At 46.9% G+C, this 19920-nt stretch overlaps 1 protein-coding gene across 1 annotated transcript in view; it reads left to right on the forward strand.

Annotated features, from left to right (window-relative positions):
* The window catches only part of Ccdc180 (coiled-coil domain containing 180), a 60637-nt gene that overhangs the window by 36123 nt on the left and 4594 nt on the right, over positions 1-19920 (forward strand). Inside the window, 12 exon segments of the mRNA XM_045160078.1 lie at positions 691-789; positions 2760-2879; positions 4301-4476; positions 4757-4836; positions 4839-4916; positions 4919-4994; positions 7381-7458; positions 8596-8662; positions 9441-9582; positions 12972-13132; positions 13784-13921; positions 17424-17535. Coding sequence (XP_045016013.1) covers positions 691-789; positions 2760-2879; positions 4301-4476; positions 4757-4836; positions 4839-4916; positions 4919-4994; positions 7381-7458; positions 8596-8662; positions 9441-9582; positions 12972-13132; positions 13784-13921; positions 17424-17535 — 1327 coding nt within the window.

The following is a 19920-nucleotide window of genomic DNA, read 5'->3' on the forward strand; positions in this document are numbered from 1 at the left end:
TGTGTATCTGGCTTTACATGGGTACTGGGGAATTGAACCTGGGATGTTAGGATTTGCAGGCATGTAATTTAAGCACTGCGCCATCTCTTCAGCCCAAAAATACAGGTTTGAAACCTATGTTGATCTAGGTTATGACACAACTATGTATTCTCCCCAACAATTTCTTTTCTCAATGTTTAATAAGCTTTTTTGACATGTTTTATTGACTATTCCCTTGATCACAAAACATTATTCTTGGGCCAGGGAGACAGCTTAGAGGTTAAAGGTGATTGTTTTCAGGGTCTCTCCATTCAGATTCCATGCCCAAGCCCCCCTTAAAGCTGGGCCAGCATATACTTGCAATAGAAGGGACCTTGGTAGTCTACATACACACGCATATAAATTAATAAGGGATATTTTTAATTTTTTATTGTGGAGAGAGAGACACATACACAGAAAATTGGCATACCAGGGCCTCAGCCACTGCAGTCAAACTCCAGATGCTTGTGCCACCTAGTTGGCATGTGCAACCTTGCACTTGCCTCACCTTTGTGCATCTGGCTTACGTGGGATCTGGAGAGTGAGTTGAACATGGGTCCTTAGGCTTCATAAGTAAGTGTCTTAACCACTAAGTCATCTCTCCAGCCCTAATAAAAGATATATTATAAGCACAGATTGTACACATGAAATCCTGGGACTTTGATTTTACAGGTGGCAAGATCCAATTTGCAAACTGATGGATTAAACACTTCTCTGGAGCAGCTTCAGAGCAAGATAGAAAAGTGTCGAGACCGAACAGGAGAGAAAGCCGTGAGTGCCTATAGATTCCCCACGTGCAGAGTCAAGAATCATAAAGCTGAAGTAAACTGACATCCGGGTACTGGATTTCTACAGCATGAGAGGGTGGGGCATCTCTGGGCCCCCCTACTTATCTCAGTAGAAAGAATAGATACCTCCCCACCAGCCGCAGGCAAGCACACAGGTCAGCAAGGGTGAGGGCCCAAGACTGGCTTCTGGGACCCCATTCCCCCTTCCCTGTCACCAGGCATCCCTCACTGGACTCAGAACTCGGTGCCTGATGAATAATAGACACAGGGCTCTGTCCCCCCAGTAACCACCTCTGTCTGACATGTCACTTGCTGCTGCTTTGACTGTAGTGCCTAAATTCTTGTCCCATATCTAAGTCATGGAAAGTCAGAGGAGGAGATGTTGGTAGGAACACGGTTCTAAGTGTCCCCAGGTTCCTGATCATCAGATGTCTGGGTGTCTGCATGCTTGTTTTCCACCCTGAGTGCACGTCTCAGGCCCCCTCCACATGCACCCTGGCCAAGGTGCCTCCAGAAGCAGAGACCCAGAGACTGAGATGTTTCCACCTCCCCTTCTCTGCCTTTTCTCTCCCACATCAGTCCAGGGGTGCAGAGTTGTGTCTCCACTAAGGAAAACATTTCCTTTTCTCTCTGTACCACTTATTGTATTTGTTTATTAACAGAGAAAGTGAGACAGAGACAGGAAGTCAGAGAGAGAGAGAGTATGGTTCTGCCATGACCTCTTGCCACTGCAAACAAAGTCCAGCTGCATGTGCCACCTTGTGCTTCTGGCTGTATGTGGTACTGGGGTATCGAAACTAGGCCATCAGGCTTTGTAAGTAAGCACCTTTAATCACTGAGCCATCTCAACAGCCCTGTACTGTTTATTCTTATATAGTGCACATGATTCCAGAGAAAAATCCAAATATCCACAGAGCATGAAGTACACAATAAATGTCCCTTTATTCTCATGTTCTGATGACACTTAGCCCCCTTAGGTATATCCGTGTGGGCTTCTATTCTTACATTGAACCCATTGCCCTACAGAGCTGATACCTAGACAAAAGATGGTTTCTATATTCTGCCTATGACTTCCATGGATTCCCTTATGAGCCCACCAGCTGGTATCAAGAGACAATCTGGTTATCCTGATGGTTGACCTTGAATGGGCCCTTTAGGACAAACTCTTGCCTCTCCACAGTAGAAACATTTTAGCTTCTCATTTCCTACCCAAATACACCACATGGTTTCTTGCTGTCAGGGTGTTGGGTAGGTGCCAGGCATGTACCTAGCCTCCCTGCCAGGTGCAAAGGGCATCTGTGTCCCATTTCCCATTGTGGATGGGGAAGACTGGTTTACAGTTTGTAGAGCAGTGACTAGACTACAGTAATGATGCTTGGATAAGGATGTTGAGGATGCATTATATTTTTTTTAATTTTTTTTATTTGAGAGCGACAGACACAGAGAGAAAGACAGATAGAGGGAGAGAGAGAGAATGGGCGCTCCAGGGCTTCCAGCCTCTGCAAACGAACTCCAGACGCGTGCGCCCCCTTGTGCATCTGGCTAACGTGGGACCTGGGGAACCGAGCCTCGAACCGGGGTCCTTAGGCTTCACAGGCAAGCGCCCAACCGCCAAGCCATCTCTCCAGCCCTGAGGATGCATTCTTGTACACCTGCAGCCTGCTCCTCTAAGCATATGCCTGTCAGGTGTTGCCTCGGGAATAGCCAGTCAGCCTCTTGTACAGCTGTACAGAAACAGAGCTCTCCATGCCCCCATCGGTGACGTGTCACCTGCCCCAGAGTAGCTTCCAGAAAGAGCCAGCCAGGGTCCCCACCGTTCTCCCAAGGACTTTGCTGCAAGAGAGGGACCGTGGAGAAACCAAGACGCATCCTCACTGGATAAGCCCCTGTCGCTGCCCTTCTGGTGATGCTGCCTGCTCCCTTTGGTGCTTCTTTGCTCTGTGTTTCCACTAGATGGTGACCATAGATGACCTTCTCGCCTTTGTCCGAACTTGGAAAGAAAAAGTGAACCAGAGAATTCGGTACCTCAACTGTACCCTGGACGTGGTGCCCCTGAATAAAGTGGTCATTACAGTAAGTATAGGGAAATTGGGAAGGGCAGGCAAGCTGTTGTCTGGGCTCCCAGGAGACGCTGGCCCCAGTAGAACTCAAGATCAGAGGACCCTCGTAGGCCATTCCTGAATATCAGGCCTAGTGGGTGCCATGGAGAGACAGCACACTGTGGAGTCAGATCTGAACTGAGATCCCACATGGGCCCGCTCCCTGCCCTGGTTTTTTAAGACTCCACTCCTCCTGGCCCCGACCTTTCTCCTCAAGGCCTTCCAGCCAGCCTATTCTTGGGGTCTCTGGCTAGTCTCATCCACTTCAGGCCCCCTCTCACCTACAGCCATGAACAGCCATGCCCACCCCTCAACCCAGCCCCCAGAGTCTCTCCGTCCTGCTACCATGTCCTCTCACATTGGCCATTGCCTACCGTGGTCACTTCCCTGAGCTGCAGCTAGATCTAATGTCAACCCAGCACTGCCCTCAGGGTCCAGTGCATAGCCCTCAGCCAATCACGAGGCAGCCAGCTTGGTCTAGGCTAGACCTCACCTTCCCTAACCTTCTTTTGCCTGCTGGCCTGGGTGGAAGACTGCTGCCCCATAGCACCTCCCAGGTTCTGCTGCCAAAGACGGTGACCCCCATGAGGACAGGGCCCACATGGCCTGCTCCCGACCCAGACCTCACGCTAGGCTTTGCATACAGGAGGTGTTCAGTAACCCCCCAGGGCTCCCAAGATCCACCTTCTGCAGAAGTGGACCATTGCTGGCCCCAGTGCCAGGCTCTGGTCTCCTTTCTGTCAGGGGAGAGGCTTTCCCCCCTGTGCAGCCAGCACTAACCATTCTCCACTGCCAGTACTGCCGATGGCAAAACCTAGGCTATACGGGCCCAGCCTTGCCTCTTCCTGCCAAGAGCAGGTGGGAGAGGAGCTGCAGAATGAAAGCAGAAGCAGCTCGATTAAGGGCTCACTGTGGGCCCCACTGTTGCCTTTTGTCACAAGGCACTGGCCCCTCTCAGCCTTACTTTTGTTTCTTTCCTCGTCCCATTGGGCCATAAACCTGGATACCTCTCTGGGCAAATCTGGAGGGCTCACTGCACAGTCACAGAAGATGAGGGCACTCTTTCTTTCTGGCACTGTCTGCACATTCAGCGAAGCACCTGTTTGAGTAAGTGAGTGTTAATGTGTGCCCTGGAGCCCAGGCAGAGCCTGTGCAGAGCAGGCACTGGGAGGCCTTTCTGAAAGGCATAAACAAAAAAAAGGAATGAATGCAAAACCTAGCCATCTAAGGGAACTGGAAGCACAACCATTTCATAAGAGAGAAAAGAGAGGCTCCAAGAGGTCAGGTAGCTTACCTCCTGACCCCACTTGGACGAGGTGGAAGTGGAGTATGACCTGCCAACTGCCTTCGCATGTGGGGTGGTCCCCACACTCAGCTCTTCTTTCTGGCCTGCAGGAACCTGATATGAGTGATTTGGAAATGGAAAGTGACATCCAGGTGTCTTCAGAGGCCCTGGAGGAAGAGGGGGCCAAAGTGGCCTTGGTCACTCCTGAGTCCTTCGCCCAGCCAAGCCGCATGGGGAAGCCCATGATTGAGGACCCTGCTGTGGAGGTGATCAAGAGGATCCTGCAGTGAGTGCCTGCCACCATAACCTGTGGCCCTGTCCCCACAGGGGCTGGCTCTGGGGTTCTGAACACTAGGGTTCCTATGGGAATCCCCACCCTAGGAGCAAGTGACTTCAGGCCAGGCGCTTCCCCTCTCAGAGCCTCAGTTCCTACCTGAACTTCTGAGCTCATGGGGGGACTTGGTAGTGTGGATGACCAACAGAGATGGAGGTGGTGGGCAGAGTGTGCCTGTACTGTCCTCCTCATGGTCACCATGGAGAAGCTCATCTCCTTTCTTGGATTTCAGACTGACTTCTACGAAACCACACCTGTGTGATAAAGATCGCTCACATGCAGGTAAAGGAACAGCCTCATGGTCTCAGGGAGGTTGATGGAGGGGGGAGCTGGAGGCAGTCGTGCCTCATCCCGTGTCTTCTGTTCTTGTCCTGGGCACCCGTCTCCCAAGGCTCTAAGCGAAGTCGGTGCAAAGCTGAAAAGTCTATGAAAAAGGCTTTATCCATCACCAGTGCCACCTCAGCAGGCAGGTAGGGATGCAAGACCTCCCAGACTCTTCCCTGCCCTGAAACCAACCCCATGTGCCTCCAGAGAAGGCCAAAGACAACCCCTGTGACCCCGACTCTGACCTCAGAAGGTCTCTGGGGCTCCCACTCTGGACTCATGGGACCGAGGGCATGGGTGGCAGTTGTCCTGGTCCTGTCTTTATTTAGGCTTGAGCTTGTCCTGCAAAGGATACGAACCCACGTGCTGAGAGTTGTGTTTCATAATTAGAAATAAGGACATGTGGAGCCACACCACAGAGCAAAGGGTTTTCCTGCAGCAATATCACAGACACAAGACTTCTGGGCCATGTACTGTGGCCTGTGCGCCACCAACTAAGCCCTGGAGAGTCATTACACTTGAGGCTCTGGTCACCAACTTTCCTGGCAGATTTCAGGGAACGTAGCTTACAGAAGCCACATGGCCAAACCAACTAAGCCCTGGATGACCCGGGTTAGTTCCTGACTTTAAGAAAGGGAAGGGAAGCTGGGTGTGGTGGCGCATGCCTTTAATCTCACACTGGGGAGGCAGAGGTTGGAGGATTGCTGTGAGTTCAAGGACACCCTGAGACTACATAGTGAACTCCAGGTCAGCCTGGGCTAGAGTGAGACCCTACCTTAAAAAAACAAAACCAAAAAAAAAAAAAAAAAAAAAAGAAAGGGAAGGGAAGCCTCCCTTTGCTTCTTGAAACCCTGTGCCTTCCATGATGTGCAGAGAAATGAAGACCAATGAAACAAGAGGAGCAAAGGCTCCTGTCTCAGAGCTGGTGGTAGCAGGATGTTCACCACCATCAAGTACACTTGGCAAATCTAAGGGCAGGTGGGGAAGTGTGGAACTTCTGATGGAAGGAACACAGAAGCCTTGGGCCTTGGTCAGAGGCTATTGCAAGAGGCACTAGAAGCTGGCCCACTGAGAGAAAGACACTGTGTGGTTGGTTAGGTTGCCTGGCTGTGTTTGGTTGGCCTTACATTGGAAATAGTGACAAAAATTAGGGCAGCTGTGATGGTTTGATTCAGGTGTCCCCCATAAACTTACGTGTTCTGAATGCTAGGTTCCCAGATGATGGCGATTTGGGAATTAACACCTCCAGAAGGCAGTGTATTGTTGGGGGCCAGGCTTATGGGTGTTACAGCCAGCTCCCCCTTTCCAGTGTTTGGCATACTCTCCTGTTGCTATTGTCCACCTTATGTTGGCCAGGGGGTGATGTCCACCCTCTGCTCATGCCATCATTTTCCCCTGCCATCATGGTGCTTCCCCATTGAGCCCATAAGCCAAAATAAACCCTTTTTTCCCCACAAGCTGCTCTTGGTCAGGTGTTTTCTGCCAGCAATGTGAACCTACCTGCAACAGTAGCTATCACTTGTTACTCAGTGCTGACCCATTGGAGTCTATGGTTGCAGTAGGTACTGTTTACCTTTCGGGACTATTGTGTAAGACAGCATTGTGACAGCCTGTGGCAGGCTGGCCTCTGGCCATTGATCTTGGGCAAACTAACTGCTGTGGGCACAGCACTGCAGGTTGTGGGGTGGAGATCTACTTTTTAATGTGATCCAACCATCACTTTTGATGTTTATTTCTAAGAGGTTCTACAATGGAAGATTATGTCACTAGTGCTGCCAGATAAAAGAGAGGGTGTCCAGGCCAACTTAAACTTCCTATCAGTAGCACTGGAATATGTATATAATAATGTTACTCATTGTGTATAGAGCATTCACATCTAATGGAGTAGTGTGTGTGTGTGTGTGTGTGTGTGTGTGTGTGTGTGTTACACATGCATGAGTTTGCAAGTACACGTGTGTGAGGGGTTGAGTACCTCCATGTGACTGAGAGGGACCCTAGCTCTGGCCCTTATGGCTAGGTGTCAGTGTTTTGCTCACTGAGCCATCTTTCTTCCCCTGAGAATCATGTTTGTATTTGCTAACTCTGGTGCCCTCACTCAGGGCTCATCCTGTTCCTACACAGAAGAGAGAATGAAAACTTCTAGGCTGGGATTTGGTGATAAACCTCAAGATAGGGCTGGAGAGATTGCTCAGCAATTAAGGTCACTGGTTTGTAAGGCCTGATGGCCTGGATATGACTCCCCAGTACCCATGTAAGGCCAGATGCACAGACTGACACATGCACCTGGAGTTCATTTCAGTGGCATGTGGCCCTGGCATGCCTTTTCTCTCTCTCCTTGCAAATAAATATAAATTTTTTTTAAAAAAAAACTCAAGGTAATGTCCTTTGAAGAGACGGGAAGTACCTCAAAGGGCCCATCCCTAGAGCTGGGATAGGGATCCCCACAGCCACTCTGCACCTCTGATTCCCCAAGCCAGTCTCCTGGGCTATAGACACCATGCTGTAGATTACCGATGTGTCTTTGTCCCACAGCATCACACGGCACTCCAAGTACAGCCGAATGGACAGAAAGTACCTGATGCTGGGGGACAAGCCTCCTCCTCAGGCTGAGTAAGTGATCACACTTTCCTCTTTCCCTCCATGGAACCCATTTCAGTCAAGGCAGCTACGCGCCACTCAGCTGAGAGAACAGGGAATAAAGAGGTGAGGAGGGGACAGTCGTGCTTAGAGGCAGTTTGTCTTAGCCATTCCGTGTTTGTTGAGAGACATTTTTGCCAAAATTTCATATTCTAAGCTAAGAAAGTTATGGTTGCAAGTCAAAGACAACTTGTGATTTGGGATTATTTTTAACCCCCAACCTTATTTCTTTTTTTTTTTTATTGTCACTTTAGTGATTAAAACATAATCTGTTCTATTCAGTAGAGCTTCAGAATGTCAGGCAAACCAGCAAAATGTCAAGTTCAGAAAATTAAAAGCCCTTAGGGAGGGTCAAGCTCTACAATGTAGCCTCAGTTCCCCTAATGAGGAAGCCTTCCACACAGCACTCCTTCTCGGGAGCCTGGAACCCTGGGGATCTTATTTCTGGAGCTAGAAAACCATGCAGAAAAAGTTGGCTGTTTCATACAGTGGCTTAGGAAAGGTCACAACTTAACATGCCCTATTTCCGGGCATTGGTGACATTCCAACATTATGGGAATCCTGACTCGTTTCTCTCTACTTCTGTCATTTTACCCCATGTGGAGGTTACCAATACCCTGAACAGGTTAATTGGATATTTCTCATTGGTTAAGCTTAAGCTTTGTCTTTGCAGACTAGGGCCGTTGATTCTGAGCAGAGCTCTGCTTTGTTTCTATAGGACACCCAGGTGCTAAAGTTTCATCTATTACTTGCCAGTCAGTACTTTAAACATTGGGAGACTGGCTAGAGAGCTGCAGGGAGGCTAACCAGCCAGGCAAAGTAATCAATTTACAGCTCCACCAGATTAGGGCTGAGGGCCACTCAGAGAAGAACCAGGCAATCAGGAAATTGGCGTGGAGCTGGAATCAGAAATGATAAGAACCAATGTGAACAAGATGAGTTTGCAGCCAGGAGAGGAATCATGGTCCGCAAATATGCTGGGACAGATATGAGTAATGACTAGAAGTGACAGAGCCAAAGGAAGAGGCTCACGATATTCTGTCACTTGGCTCCATCTATGCTGCTTGTCTAGATGAGGCCCCTCACACGTCTATGCTGTGTGTGTTGCAGGGATTTTAAGGGCATCATCCAGACCCTCCTGTGGGAGAGCAGCGACCAACTGATGACTGTCGTGGAGGTGAGGGCCACTGCCCGTAGGCCTGTGCCACACTGGATGCCCAGCCCTACCTTCTGTGGGTTGGCAGCATGCTGACCTTGGGCACTGTGCAGAAATGATAAGCTCATACCCTAGGGCCTTCCCCAGTCTGTTGCCTGTTTGGGTTTTCATTGTAGAAACCAAACCCATTCATTGTGTCTTTATCTCTTTATTCTACTCATTTGCTTTACCAGTCAGCAGACATTTCTTGTATAGCATTGCATGTCGGGTACTAGTCATGCCAAGATGAGTAAGTCCAACCTCTGCCCCAAACGCACCCAGAAGCCAGTAGGAGGCCGACAGGGAGATGGCAGCACACTGGTATCTGGGAGAGGTTGTGGGCACAACCTGTGTAGTGCCCTACTTATGGGCCCTCCTCCAGCCTGGCCAGAATGCACCCAGGTCTTCTGGCTGTGCCCCACAGGCTGGGTCCTGCAGGGCAGGCCTGTGGCTCATCCAGGTTTGTGTACACAGTCTGCATCCAGCTTCGTGCTTTCTAGTACACTGCCAGCCCTATCCCATTTTGAGTTACCATGGACTTTGGTCTTGAAGTTTGCCATTCACTCCCTCCTTCAAGAAAAAGGTCCAGGAGTGGCCATGCGAGGTGGGCATAAGATGCACAAGAGCAAACAAGGGCAGAGAGTATGCTCAGATAAAGACTAGAGAGTGTATAGATGAAAATGGGCTCTGGAGTCTGGAACCAGGACCAGAGTCAACCAGGGTGGTTACTCATCCAGTCATGACCACCTCTCTCTGATAGGAATTTTACCGGAAAGAGAAACGCCCCGTCACCAGGCCTGATTGCATGTATGAAACCTTTGACCAGTGTGCTGAGCACATCAACAGGAAGATCCTGGAGTATCAGAGCCAGGCAGATGAGTACCACAACTCCTGCCTTGTGGGTATGTGCAACGGGAGTAGACAGGCGCTGGCTCTGATGGAACTTGACCTCAGCCCATCACATTTGCTTACCATACACTTCACCCATGTAGTGTACCATTCAGTGGTTTTTAGTTTCTTTACATAGTTGTGCAATTGTCACCACTACTAAAACTAGCCCTTGTCACTCCATCCTCTCCCAGCTCTAAGCTGACAGCATCTCACGGTCTGTCTCAGGCATTTTCCTTTCTGAAATTCCATGGGGATGGGTTCATATGCTTTTTCCTGACCATCTTCCTTCATTTTACATGATGCTTTGAGGGGTCATGTGCATTGTTGATCAGATGTCACATCTTCTTTTTATCAATGAGCAATATTCCATGGCACCAGCCTGGCAGACATTGTTGTGCTTGGTTTTGTGTTTTTAGAGGCAGTGAGGTAGGTGGAGAGGAAGATGATGTGATAGCCAGATATTGGTCCAGGATTGGGCCCTGTTATCTACCAACTCCATGCCTTTGGTGAAGCAATCTCTCTTCTCTGACCCCTGGCTTTTGTTCATCTGTAACTGGACATATTAGCCATGCCTATCAATGAAGGCTTTTTTGAGGATTAATTGTAAACATAGAGTAACATTGTACAGGCAATGACTAGCTTATAGGTGTCATCACTGTGATTATAGAATGAATAACACTGAAGCTACAAATAAGATTTCATTTCTCAGGTACAGGCTTTCCACACAAGGCCCAGAGGGATCCCATTATCTGTGACTGTTCCCAATAAAGGCCCTGTGGTCAGATGGGTTGGGAAGTCCCATCAATTGTTTTCCCCTCTGTCATTCACATAAACCTTCCATCACTGGAGAAGTTTATTTCCTTCAATTTGACAGCCCTCACCCTTCCAGTTTCACAGTCCAAACACTGAAAATGTTCAACATAATATTTTGAGTATAAAATCTTTTCTTTTCAGTATATGTCTGTGCGGGCACCTGTGGAGTGCATGTGCTATGGTACATTCGTGGAGGGCAGAGGAGAAGCACAGGGGTCAGTCTTCACTTCCACTCTGCTGAAGGCAGGCTCCCTTCTCGTCAGTGGCTGCATGCGTCAGGATAGCTGGCCCATGGGCTCCTCGTGATTCTCCTGTCTTGTCTCTCATCTTGACACAGGAGCACTGGGGTTTATGATGCTCATGCTGCCAAGTCCGGCTTGACACGAGCTCTGGGGATCCACACTCGGGTCCTCATGCTAGCACAGCAGACACTGTATGCACGTAGCCATCTCCCCAGCCCAGGATAAGATTTCTTAAATGCATTGATGAGCTCTCTGTAACGTCAGAGACACACAAAGACCAAAAGTGAAAGTAGAAACTGATAAATTTAGAAGTGACCCTGGTTTCTGCCCTAAATCAATTTGCTGACCCCCATGTGAACTTGATGCTCTGTGTTCACTCACGGTCTTCAGGGCACTGGGAGTAGAAGGCGCATGCCAAGGAAACCCAAGGCTAGAAGTTCTACATAAAGCTAGGCTCACAAAGGACTCTTTTTTAAATAACTTCTATTATTTTGTTTATTTCAGAAAGAGAGATAGGGAGTGAGAGGCAGATAGAGAGAATGGGTGTGCCAGGGCCTTCAGCTGCTGCAAATGAACTCCAAACGCATGTGCCACCTTGTGTATCTGGCTTATGTAGGTTCTGAGGAATTGAATCTGGGTCCTTTGGGTTCATGGGGAAACACCTTAACCCCTAAGCCATTCCTCCAGCCCTCACAAAGGACTCTTAACTGCAGAGTGAGGCCAATGAGAGATAAAGCCTTTTTGTAGCTACATGAAAACTGTCTGTTCAGAAGTCTTGGTACTAACTGACGAGAACAAAGCCATCCAAAAAGCTCTCATGAGTATCCAGAACTCTTTCCTCGTGTGGTTTCTAAACCAGAAGTCATTACTGACCTACACATGAATTCACATTTGTTTTTGTGGGTCATTCAAAAGAACTCAATAGTGGGTTAGGGAGCTCAGAGATTAAGGCACTTGCCGGCAAAGTCAAAGGACCCAGGTTCAACTCCCCAGGACTCAAATAAGAAACCTGTATAAGGTAGCCCATGCATCTGAAGTTCATTTGCAGTGGCTGGGTGTGCTGGCATGCCCATTATCTCTCTTTGTCTCTACCTGCCTCTTTCTTCCCACATCCCTCTCTAATAAATAAATAAATAAAAATTTTCAAATAGAGGGTTAGGGAATGTAGCTTAGTTGGTAGAGTACTTGCCTAGCATGCAAAAAATAATAATAATAGTCTTGGATTCAATGCTCATCTCCAAATAAACTGTGCTCAGTGTGACACATCTGTAATGATAGCACATGGGACTTGGAAGCAGAAAGATCAGAAATTCAAAGTCATCCTTGACTATATCATGAAATTAATCCAGCATGGACTACATGAGATCCTGTCTCAAAAAAAAAAAAAAAGATGTGAAATATATATTCCAGCTTAAAACTATCTTGAGTTTATGGTGTCCAGAACTTTCTTAATACAAACACTACAAATCCTCTCTGGAAAATTTGTCTTCAACTCAGGCTTCAAGCTGTTCTCACAAATAAAATTCCCAGAGTAAGCCGGCACTGTGATAAGTAGTTAAAAGAGCCCACATAGGAAGCAATACACCAAGGGTAAGAGATGCAGAATGAGAATAGCAAAGACTCTGGATGTCGAGGAATTTCTGACCCAAGGTTGTACATCCTGGCACACATCTGTGATTCCAGCACTCAAGAGGTTGAGCAGGAGTCTGAGTTCAAGTCCAGCCTGGGCCACAGAGTAAGAACTATCAGGCATAGAATAATATACTTATCATTAAATCAAAGAGGAAATTCGAAACACAAGTAAGGAGCAAGAGACTACCAAGATAACCCACTAGATACAATAAAGTATCAAGTAGAAGTGGTAAAATGGAAAAATTAAGAATTGAAATTTCAAAATGATGAATGACTTTGTAGCCAGATTATACAAAGCCAATGGTAGAATTCGTGAAAATGAAAATAGCTTCCAAGATTAAAAATTAAAAGAGAGGTAAATACAAGAGACAAGTAGAGAGAGAGGAGTGAAAGACTAGGTCTAGCCCATGGTTGATTGGAGGTATCAAAAGGAAGGGAGGAGGATAAAATCAAAGGTAATGTTTGAAGGGGTGTTGGATAAGAACTTTCCCCAGTTCTTTATGAGTTGGAAAGTCGACAAGTATACAGGAGGCTCTTTCTGAACTCGCTTAATTAGCATTGTCCATAGGTTTGACTACAGTACTCCCTTTAATGAAATAGCTATTACCACATTGGATATCAAGACGTTTTCTTTGGGAAACCACTCTGGCCCTTGTTGGAGATACCATCTCAGCAGCTTGGCTCCATTCTGTCCCCTTCCTGATCCTCTACAGAATTACGAGCCCAGTTGAGGAGATTTGAGGAACTGCTGCCTCAGGTGTGTTGGCTGGTGATGGAGAACTTCAAGGAGCAGCACTGGAAGAAGTTCTGTGCCTCCATGAAAGAGACCCAGCAACCCTTTGAGCAGCAACAGAAGGAGCTAGAGAAAAAGAAGGTGCATTGAAGGAGGAGGAAGGTGATGGGTGGGGCTAAGTTCAAGGGAAGGAGAGAAGGCAGGTGGGGGATTATTACATGGGGGCTGAGGTACAGGAGGCATTGGTGAATTGATAACCAAGTCAAGTCTTACTCAGGAAACCCCTTGTTGTATCATGTAAAGGCCTGCTGGGTCTGGTGGAGTCATAGTCACTGCAGCCAGTAATGGTTGTACACAGTGGTCTTTGGAGCCATGGGACATAGTTGGTATAGATGTTTCTTTGAGATAGGATGTCACACTAGCTCAGCGTGACCTGGGTTTCACTCTGTTGATGAGGCCTCAAACTCATGTCTATCCTCCTACCTCAGCCTTTGGAGTTGGGAGTGCTTGGATTACAGGGATGAGCCCCCACCCCCAGCTCAGGAACCGATTATGGTGGAAAGAAGTACTGATTGCTGGAGCAGATGCTCAGCCCACCCTCTCTGTCAACCCAAGTAGGCCCCATTCCCAGCTCTTATTTTCCTGTCTGCCACTCAGTCCTCTGCCTACCATGTCCCCTCACACTGCAATCACAGGACACATCTGTTTGGCTATGTCCTTAGTTGACAGAGGACACTAGTCCTGGTCTCAAGTCTGGATCTAAATCCCTCCTGAATTCTGATTTGATTGAAGGCTGAGAATTTCCAGAAGCTCCATCCAAGTCTTGGACACCCCAAATATTCTCAACAAATGGAGTCACTGCGCATCATGGAGGAGAAAAGGCAGGAGGAGCTGGAGGGCACCCTCAAGTTATACAAGGAGGAGCTGGAGGTGAGTGCTGCCTTTGCTTCCACACTCCACGTGCGGAGGACTGTACCGCCATATAACAAAATGTCCTTGATAGTCGTTGGCTACCAGAAATACAAAGGGGGCCCTTAACTGGTTCCAGGGTCAAAGCAGGCACAAAGCAAGAGGACTTGATAGGTGATGGTACTTGTGGGGTATGCAGCAGTCCGCTTCAGTTGCTGGGATGAACTTCCAAACCAGGTACAGTTATGTGGGGAAGGAAAGTTATTTGAAGCTTACAGGTCCAGGGGAAATTCCATAATGACAGAAGTTGGCCCCCTTTAACAAGACCAAGCAGACAGAGAAAAGCCACCACCAGCACCACAAATAAGCACACTTCAGGAATCCCAGGCAAAGCTCAGGTGCTTTGCATTTCTTTAGACTGGAATTCCAAATCCACCCCCACACCTGAGGGCTGGACCCTAGGATCAGCCCAGTGACACCTCCTCCAGCCAGGTGGCTAGAGATCTAAATTACCAGCTTTAATAAATTCCTGAGTATATTGGAAGACATCCATTCAAAGTACCACATTCCACCCCAGCCCCCAGTAGATTCATAACCATCCACACTTAAAATTGTGTTCAGTCTAAATTCAAAGGCCCCCATAGTCTTTACTGATTTAAGGTCGTTCTAATGTGCTAAGTATCATCTAAGATTTAGAAGAGTCTCTTAGCTGTGAGTCTTTTAAAATCAAAACAAATTTTATATTTTCATCACATAAAGGCACAGAGTAAACATTAAACATTTTCAATTGCTATAAGGCGTAGCAAGGAGAGACTAGAACAATGCAAACTCAAGAGCTACCAAGCAAACATCAAACTTCTGCAGCTCAAGTTTGATATACCCAGTGATCAGTCAGATGTGTCTGGATATTCCAGTTCCACCCCTCCAGCTGGGCTGACTAGCCAGAGAAAACTTCCATCCCTAACCAACAGCCTCCATGGTAGCCCTTGCACAGTCCTCATAGATCCAAAACAGCTTCATGTCTCCATGCAAACTACAGCCCATCTTCCAATGGCTTTCCCATCCTGTCAGGGTCACATGCCCTGTCTCACAGCTACTGGAACCATGTACACTTCACCCCTCCATGTATTTCTCATGCTTCCAAAACCAATAACCAGGTGTGAAGGACACAGCTATATTCTTAATTCAGAGACAAAATAAATCAGTGATTTGTAGAGCAGGTTTATTCCTTATAAATATCTCCTTTCAAAAAAGTTTGCATTCCTACCATTCAGTATTTCTGGGGTGGGATCAACTCAGGCATTCTCTCTGTTGTTTTAATGTAAAGGAGTTGGACATCTTCCTTTAGACTGCTAATGTTTTTGACAATAGCAGCTCTCTGTGCTGCTATTTAAATTTGCTTGTTTTTCCAATTTTAAATCTTGCATCTCTTAGTCCCATATCTTTAGCCAAGCATATAAGTCCATGACAAATTTAACCTTGATCAAACTCTCTGGGGCTTGGTAGTAGAACACAGCCAACCCTGATACCAGTAGCCTAGTTTCAATAAGGTTTTCTGCAATATTTCCTTCCCTTTAGAAAGTTCATAAGCCAAACCTCCAAGTATAATTCTCTCTACAGTTAGCATTTTCAAACTCTCATCAGAATAGTCCATAAAACCTGGCTTACCACTCCAGAAGACATCTTCAGTTGCAAGCAACAAGTTTCTCATTCCTCCAGCACACAAGTTCAAAAAGAACAAAATCCACATAGATTCATTTCAGCAACTCCCACTCCTCAAAACCTATCCTGTAGCAGTTAGCTGCAGTTTCTGGGTTGAACTTTCAAACCAGCACAGTTAACGGGGAAAGGAAATTTACTTTATGCTTACAGATCCAGGGGAAATTCCATATGACAGAAGAAGTTGGTCCCCTTTTACAGGACCTAGCAGACAGAGGGAGAAGACATCACCAACTCCAGCACAAGCAAGCATACTTCAGGAGCTCCAGGCAAACTCGGGCACTTGGCCTGTCTTTGGACTGGAATTCCAAATCCACCCCCACACCTTAGGGATGGACCCTAGGATCAGCCCTGTGACACCTCCAGCCACTGGCTGGAGGTCAAAATTACAAGGTTTAAGTTATTATATTTATTGAGGGAAGTATAAAGCCAATAAAAGACACCTACATGGCTAGAAATCCTACATGGAGGGTCTGGAAAAAAACATGGAAAAAAAGAGAGAAAAGAAAGTTCAAGGAGCTCATGCCAAGTGGGGAGTTAGAAGGGATAAAGAACCCATATGGAGAGTAAGGGCTAGGGTGCACCTTGGCTCAACCCAGCTGGGCCTAGGTCAAGCCAGCCCAGGCCCATCTGAGGGAAAAATTCACCCACAGCTGGAAGTTCCCAAGTGGACAGAGAGCCTTCTCTCCCCTTGGAAAGGCATTTATAACTCTATAGTGGTGGGCTGTTCTCCAGCTCAGGTGAGCAGAGGGACAGCTGGCTGGTTACAGCCAGGGGCTTTCTCAAGAAGAGACTAGCCCTGACACCAAGTTCTAGGGGGCTGAACTTGACCAACCACAATGCCTAAACCCTATGAAAGCCCTGCCTCCCAGGAGGGGTCCTGGTTGTTTGTGGAAAATCAGGTCTAAGGAACTAGGCAAGAGATAAGAAGTGAGATAATTTTTGAATTCTAGCAAGTGCAAACTGCCCTGCCTTTTTACCTTCAGAGGTCCAGTCACCCTAACTGTACTCCATTTCATGAGAAGACATCCTAACTGTTGTTAGAGGACAGGGGGTTAAACCCTTGACTGAGGAACATATCTATTTTGTTGAGAGCCTTTATAACCCTTAAACCATAACAAATTAGCATCAGTGTGCTGTTAATGAGTGAGGCCTTAACCACAAGACTCATTTTCTCTACTGGCTAAAACCTTGACATCAAGTAAACATATTTTAGATTTTGTCATTTCTCTGTGGTAAACTGGCTCTATGTCCCTTGGCCATTTCTCTGCTTTTATAAACACATGAGCACAGCTGTTGGGTGCAGGTGTACATGCATGTCCATGCGTGTGGAGGACAGAGAACAACCGTGGGGTCATTCCTGGGAGTACTACAACCTCCTTTGAAATCAGAGGGCCTCTTTCCTGAATCTCACCACTAATCTGGCTGACCAACAAGTCCCAGGGATCATCCTGTCTCCACTTCCCCAGCCCTGGGACTGTAGTCACAAGCCACCACTCTTGCCATTTTTGTGTAGGTCCTAGGTCTTCCCACTCAGATTCTCATGCTTGTAAGGAAGAACTCAGAGCTGTTTCCCCAGACCCTCCATGGTATTTCTCAAAACTTTCTTGATTCTGTGCCAAGTTAGCTGCTGAGTGAGACTTTGGACTCTGAGGACCAGATTCTGGCTGACACATTTGTCACAACCATTTCTTTGAGGGTGGCTCTCCAGTGAGTTCTCTGCAGACACAACTCTGCCTCTTTCAGCCAGCCTGGTCAGGGAGCTCTTCTTCCTGAGGTTTGCCCTTACCCTGTTTCCCTGTAGGAATTCATCAGGAAGTATGGCCGCCTTTTCATATCCAGCTTGGCCACTTTCACAGAGAAGTTCCTGCTACAGCTAGATGAAGTGATCACAATTGACGACATCCAAGTTGCACGTAAGTGGTGCCAGAGCCTCTTGCTCTGGTCCCTGAGGGAAATGAGTGGTAAGATGGGGGACAAAGAAGTATCCGTTGTCCCTCAACCAGGGGGAAACAGTTACTCTCATAAGTAAGCCAATTGGTTTTTGTTTTCATTTAAAATTATGAGATTTTTTTGTTGGTTTTATTGTTTTGTTTTGTTTTTCAAGGTAGGGTCTCACCCTAGCCCAGAATTCACTATGTAGTCTCAGGGTGGCCTCCAACTCACGGCGATCCTCCTACCTCTGACTCCCAAGTGCTGGGATTAAAGGCGTGCACCACCACGCCCAGCTTAAAATAATGTTTTGGTCAAAGATTATTATAGGGAAAAAATGGAACAAATGCAGTAAATATTTTCATTCTGTTGACATTAAGTACACTTAAGTATGGTATAATCGGAAACCTCAGAAGAAATAGTGGCACTTCCCTGAGGCCAAAATAAATACAAAAAAAAAAAGTGATACTGAAAGTAGAATGGAAATGAATTCTTTACAATGTATGGGTCATAGGAAGTGTGACTCTTATCTGTGGTAAAAAGAACTCTCACATGTCACATGTTTTTCAAGAGGATAATTACCAAAGACATGCATTTCAAGAAAAGTATGGGCTGGAGCTGGGTGATAGGCACTCAATAGAGGCCTTGCTTCCCAAACCTAAGGACCTAAAGCCATAGAAAAAAGTCAGTCTGGTATTCTGTACCTGTAATTCCATAGTTTGGGCATCAGAGATTGGTAGCCTCCTTGAATTTTCTGGTCATCCCATCTTGCCTGTTTGGTAAACCCCAAGACAATGAGAAAGTGCCCAATTTAGGGGCACAGTCTTGGGATTATAGAAACTAACCCTTGGAGTCATTTTCCTGAGTAGGCTAGCTGCTTGTATCTGCAGAGCCTTAGAGAAGGAAAGCTGACCTTTGGAGTCACTTAAGCCCCAGGGTGAACTTGCTGCATTTGTTGTTGCCACTGCATTGATATGCTGTGGCTATAGCTTACATTGCCAGGCACTCATTGCTTTTTTATTTTATTTTAGGGTTTTTTTTTTGGTCTTTGGTCTTTGGTCTTTGGTCTTTGCAAGGTAGAATCTCACTCTAGCCCAGGCTGATGTGGCATGCATTGGTAGTCTTCTTTTCTTCTTTTATTGTACATTATGTTTGTTTTTGCAAGGTAGAATCTAGCAAGGTAGTCCAGTCTACTGTAGCCCAGGCTGACCTGACGCACACTTTGTAGTCCCTGGCTGGCCTCAAACTCATAGCAGTCCTCCTACCTCTTCTTCGGGAGTGCTGGGATTAAAGGTGTGGGCCATGACATCTTGCACCCTCACTGGTATTTTTATCAAACAGTCAAAAATCAGTAATGTGTGAACAAGTTGATCATTTCCTGGGAGAAGTGCAAGGAACTTTTGACTTTGAATAATCTTGAAGCATGTATTGGAGAAAGGGGTTTAGAGGTCTGGCTTGTTGGATTGTGCTGATTCAGAATATGCACACTCTGTTCACACACGTGATCACACTAAACCCACCTGCTGCTCTCAACAGATCTGTGGAATTGCTGTGGGTAGCTTTTTACTTACTGTGCCATCTTCAATGCCATAGCCATCAATTCTCATTCAGGCATACTTGTTCCGGGTCAAGAGTCTAACCAAGCCACTGCGAAAGTGGAGAAAGAGCACAGCTTCAGATCAGTCAGCACTGTAAACACGCCTTGTCAATATTGGTCATCTGGGTGGCTCAGGCCAAATGTTCACCAAGACAGAGAGGAGACCTCCTTATGTTGCTTTAAGCTGGTCGATCACGTGGTCTTAAAATAAACTTTCAGGGTAAGTTAACAAGTCAAGAATTTAGCAGGAAATAAATCCTATAGCAGTATTCTCAGCAAAGTTGTCTGTGAGGTCCACAGTAAATATTCCCACAGTTCCTCGCCCAGGTTGGTCTTGAGCACAAGATCCTTCTCCATAGCCTGCTGGGAGTGAGGGGTTGTCCATAGACATGCACCCAGCAGGTGAAGACATGAGGAAGCAGAAGCATCACAGTGGCCCTTCGTGGGAGTGGGAGTTACTAACTGCTGTCTTGGAAAATGTTTTGTTAGTCTCTCTTAAAATTCTGCACTTGTACTCTTATGACTTAGCAGTTCTAATTCTAGAAAATTCTCCAACAGAAATACTTATATGTACATCCCAAGATATATGCTTGAAGTGGCAAAGAACTGGGATCAACACTAATGGCCAGCCCTAGGAGCTGGGTGTATAAACAGTGGGACAGCTGTGCAAGAGAATTCAGCATGGCTGTTAAAGTGGAGGTGCTGCGTCTGCACGCGGTGATGTGGCAGAATAGAAGGACTTGGGAAAAAGCAGATGGGTAACTAGGACATG

Source organism: Jaculus jaculus, chromosome 1 (assembly GCF_020740685.1).
Source record: "Jaculus jaculus isolate mJacJac1 chromosome 1, mJacJac1.mat.Y.cur, whole genome shotgun sequence".
Lineage (NCBI taxonomy): Eukaryota > Metazoa > Chordata > Mammalia > Rodentia > Dipodidae > Jaculus > Jaculus jaculus.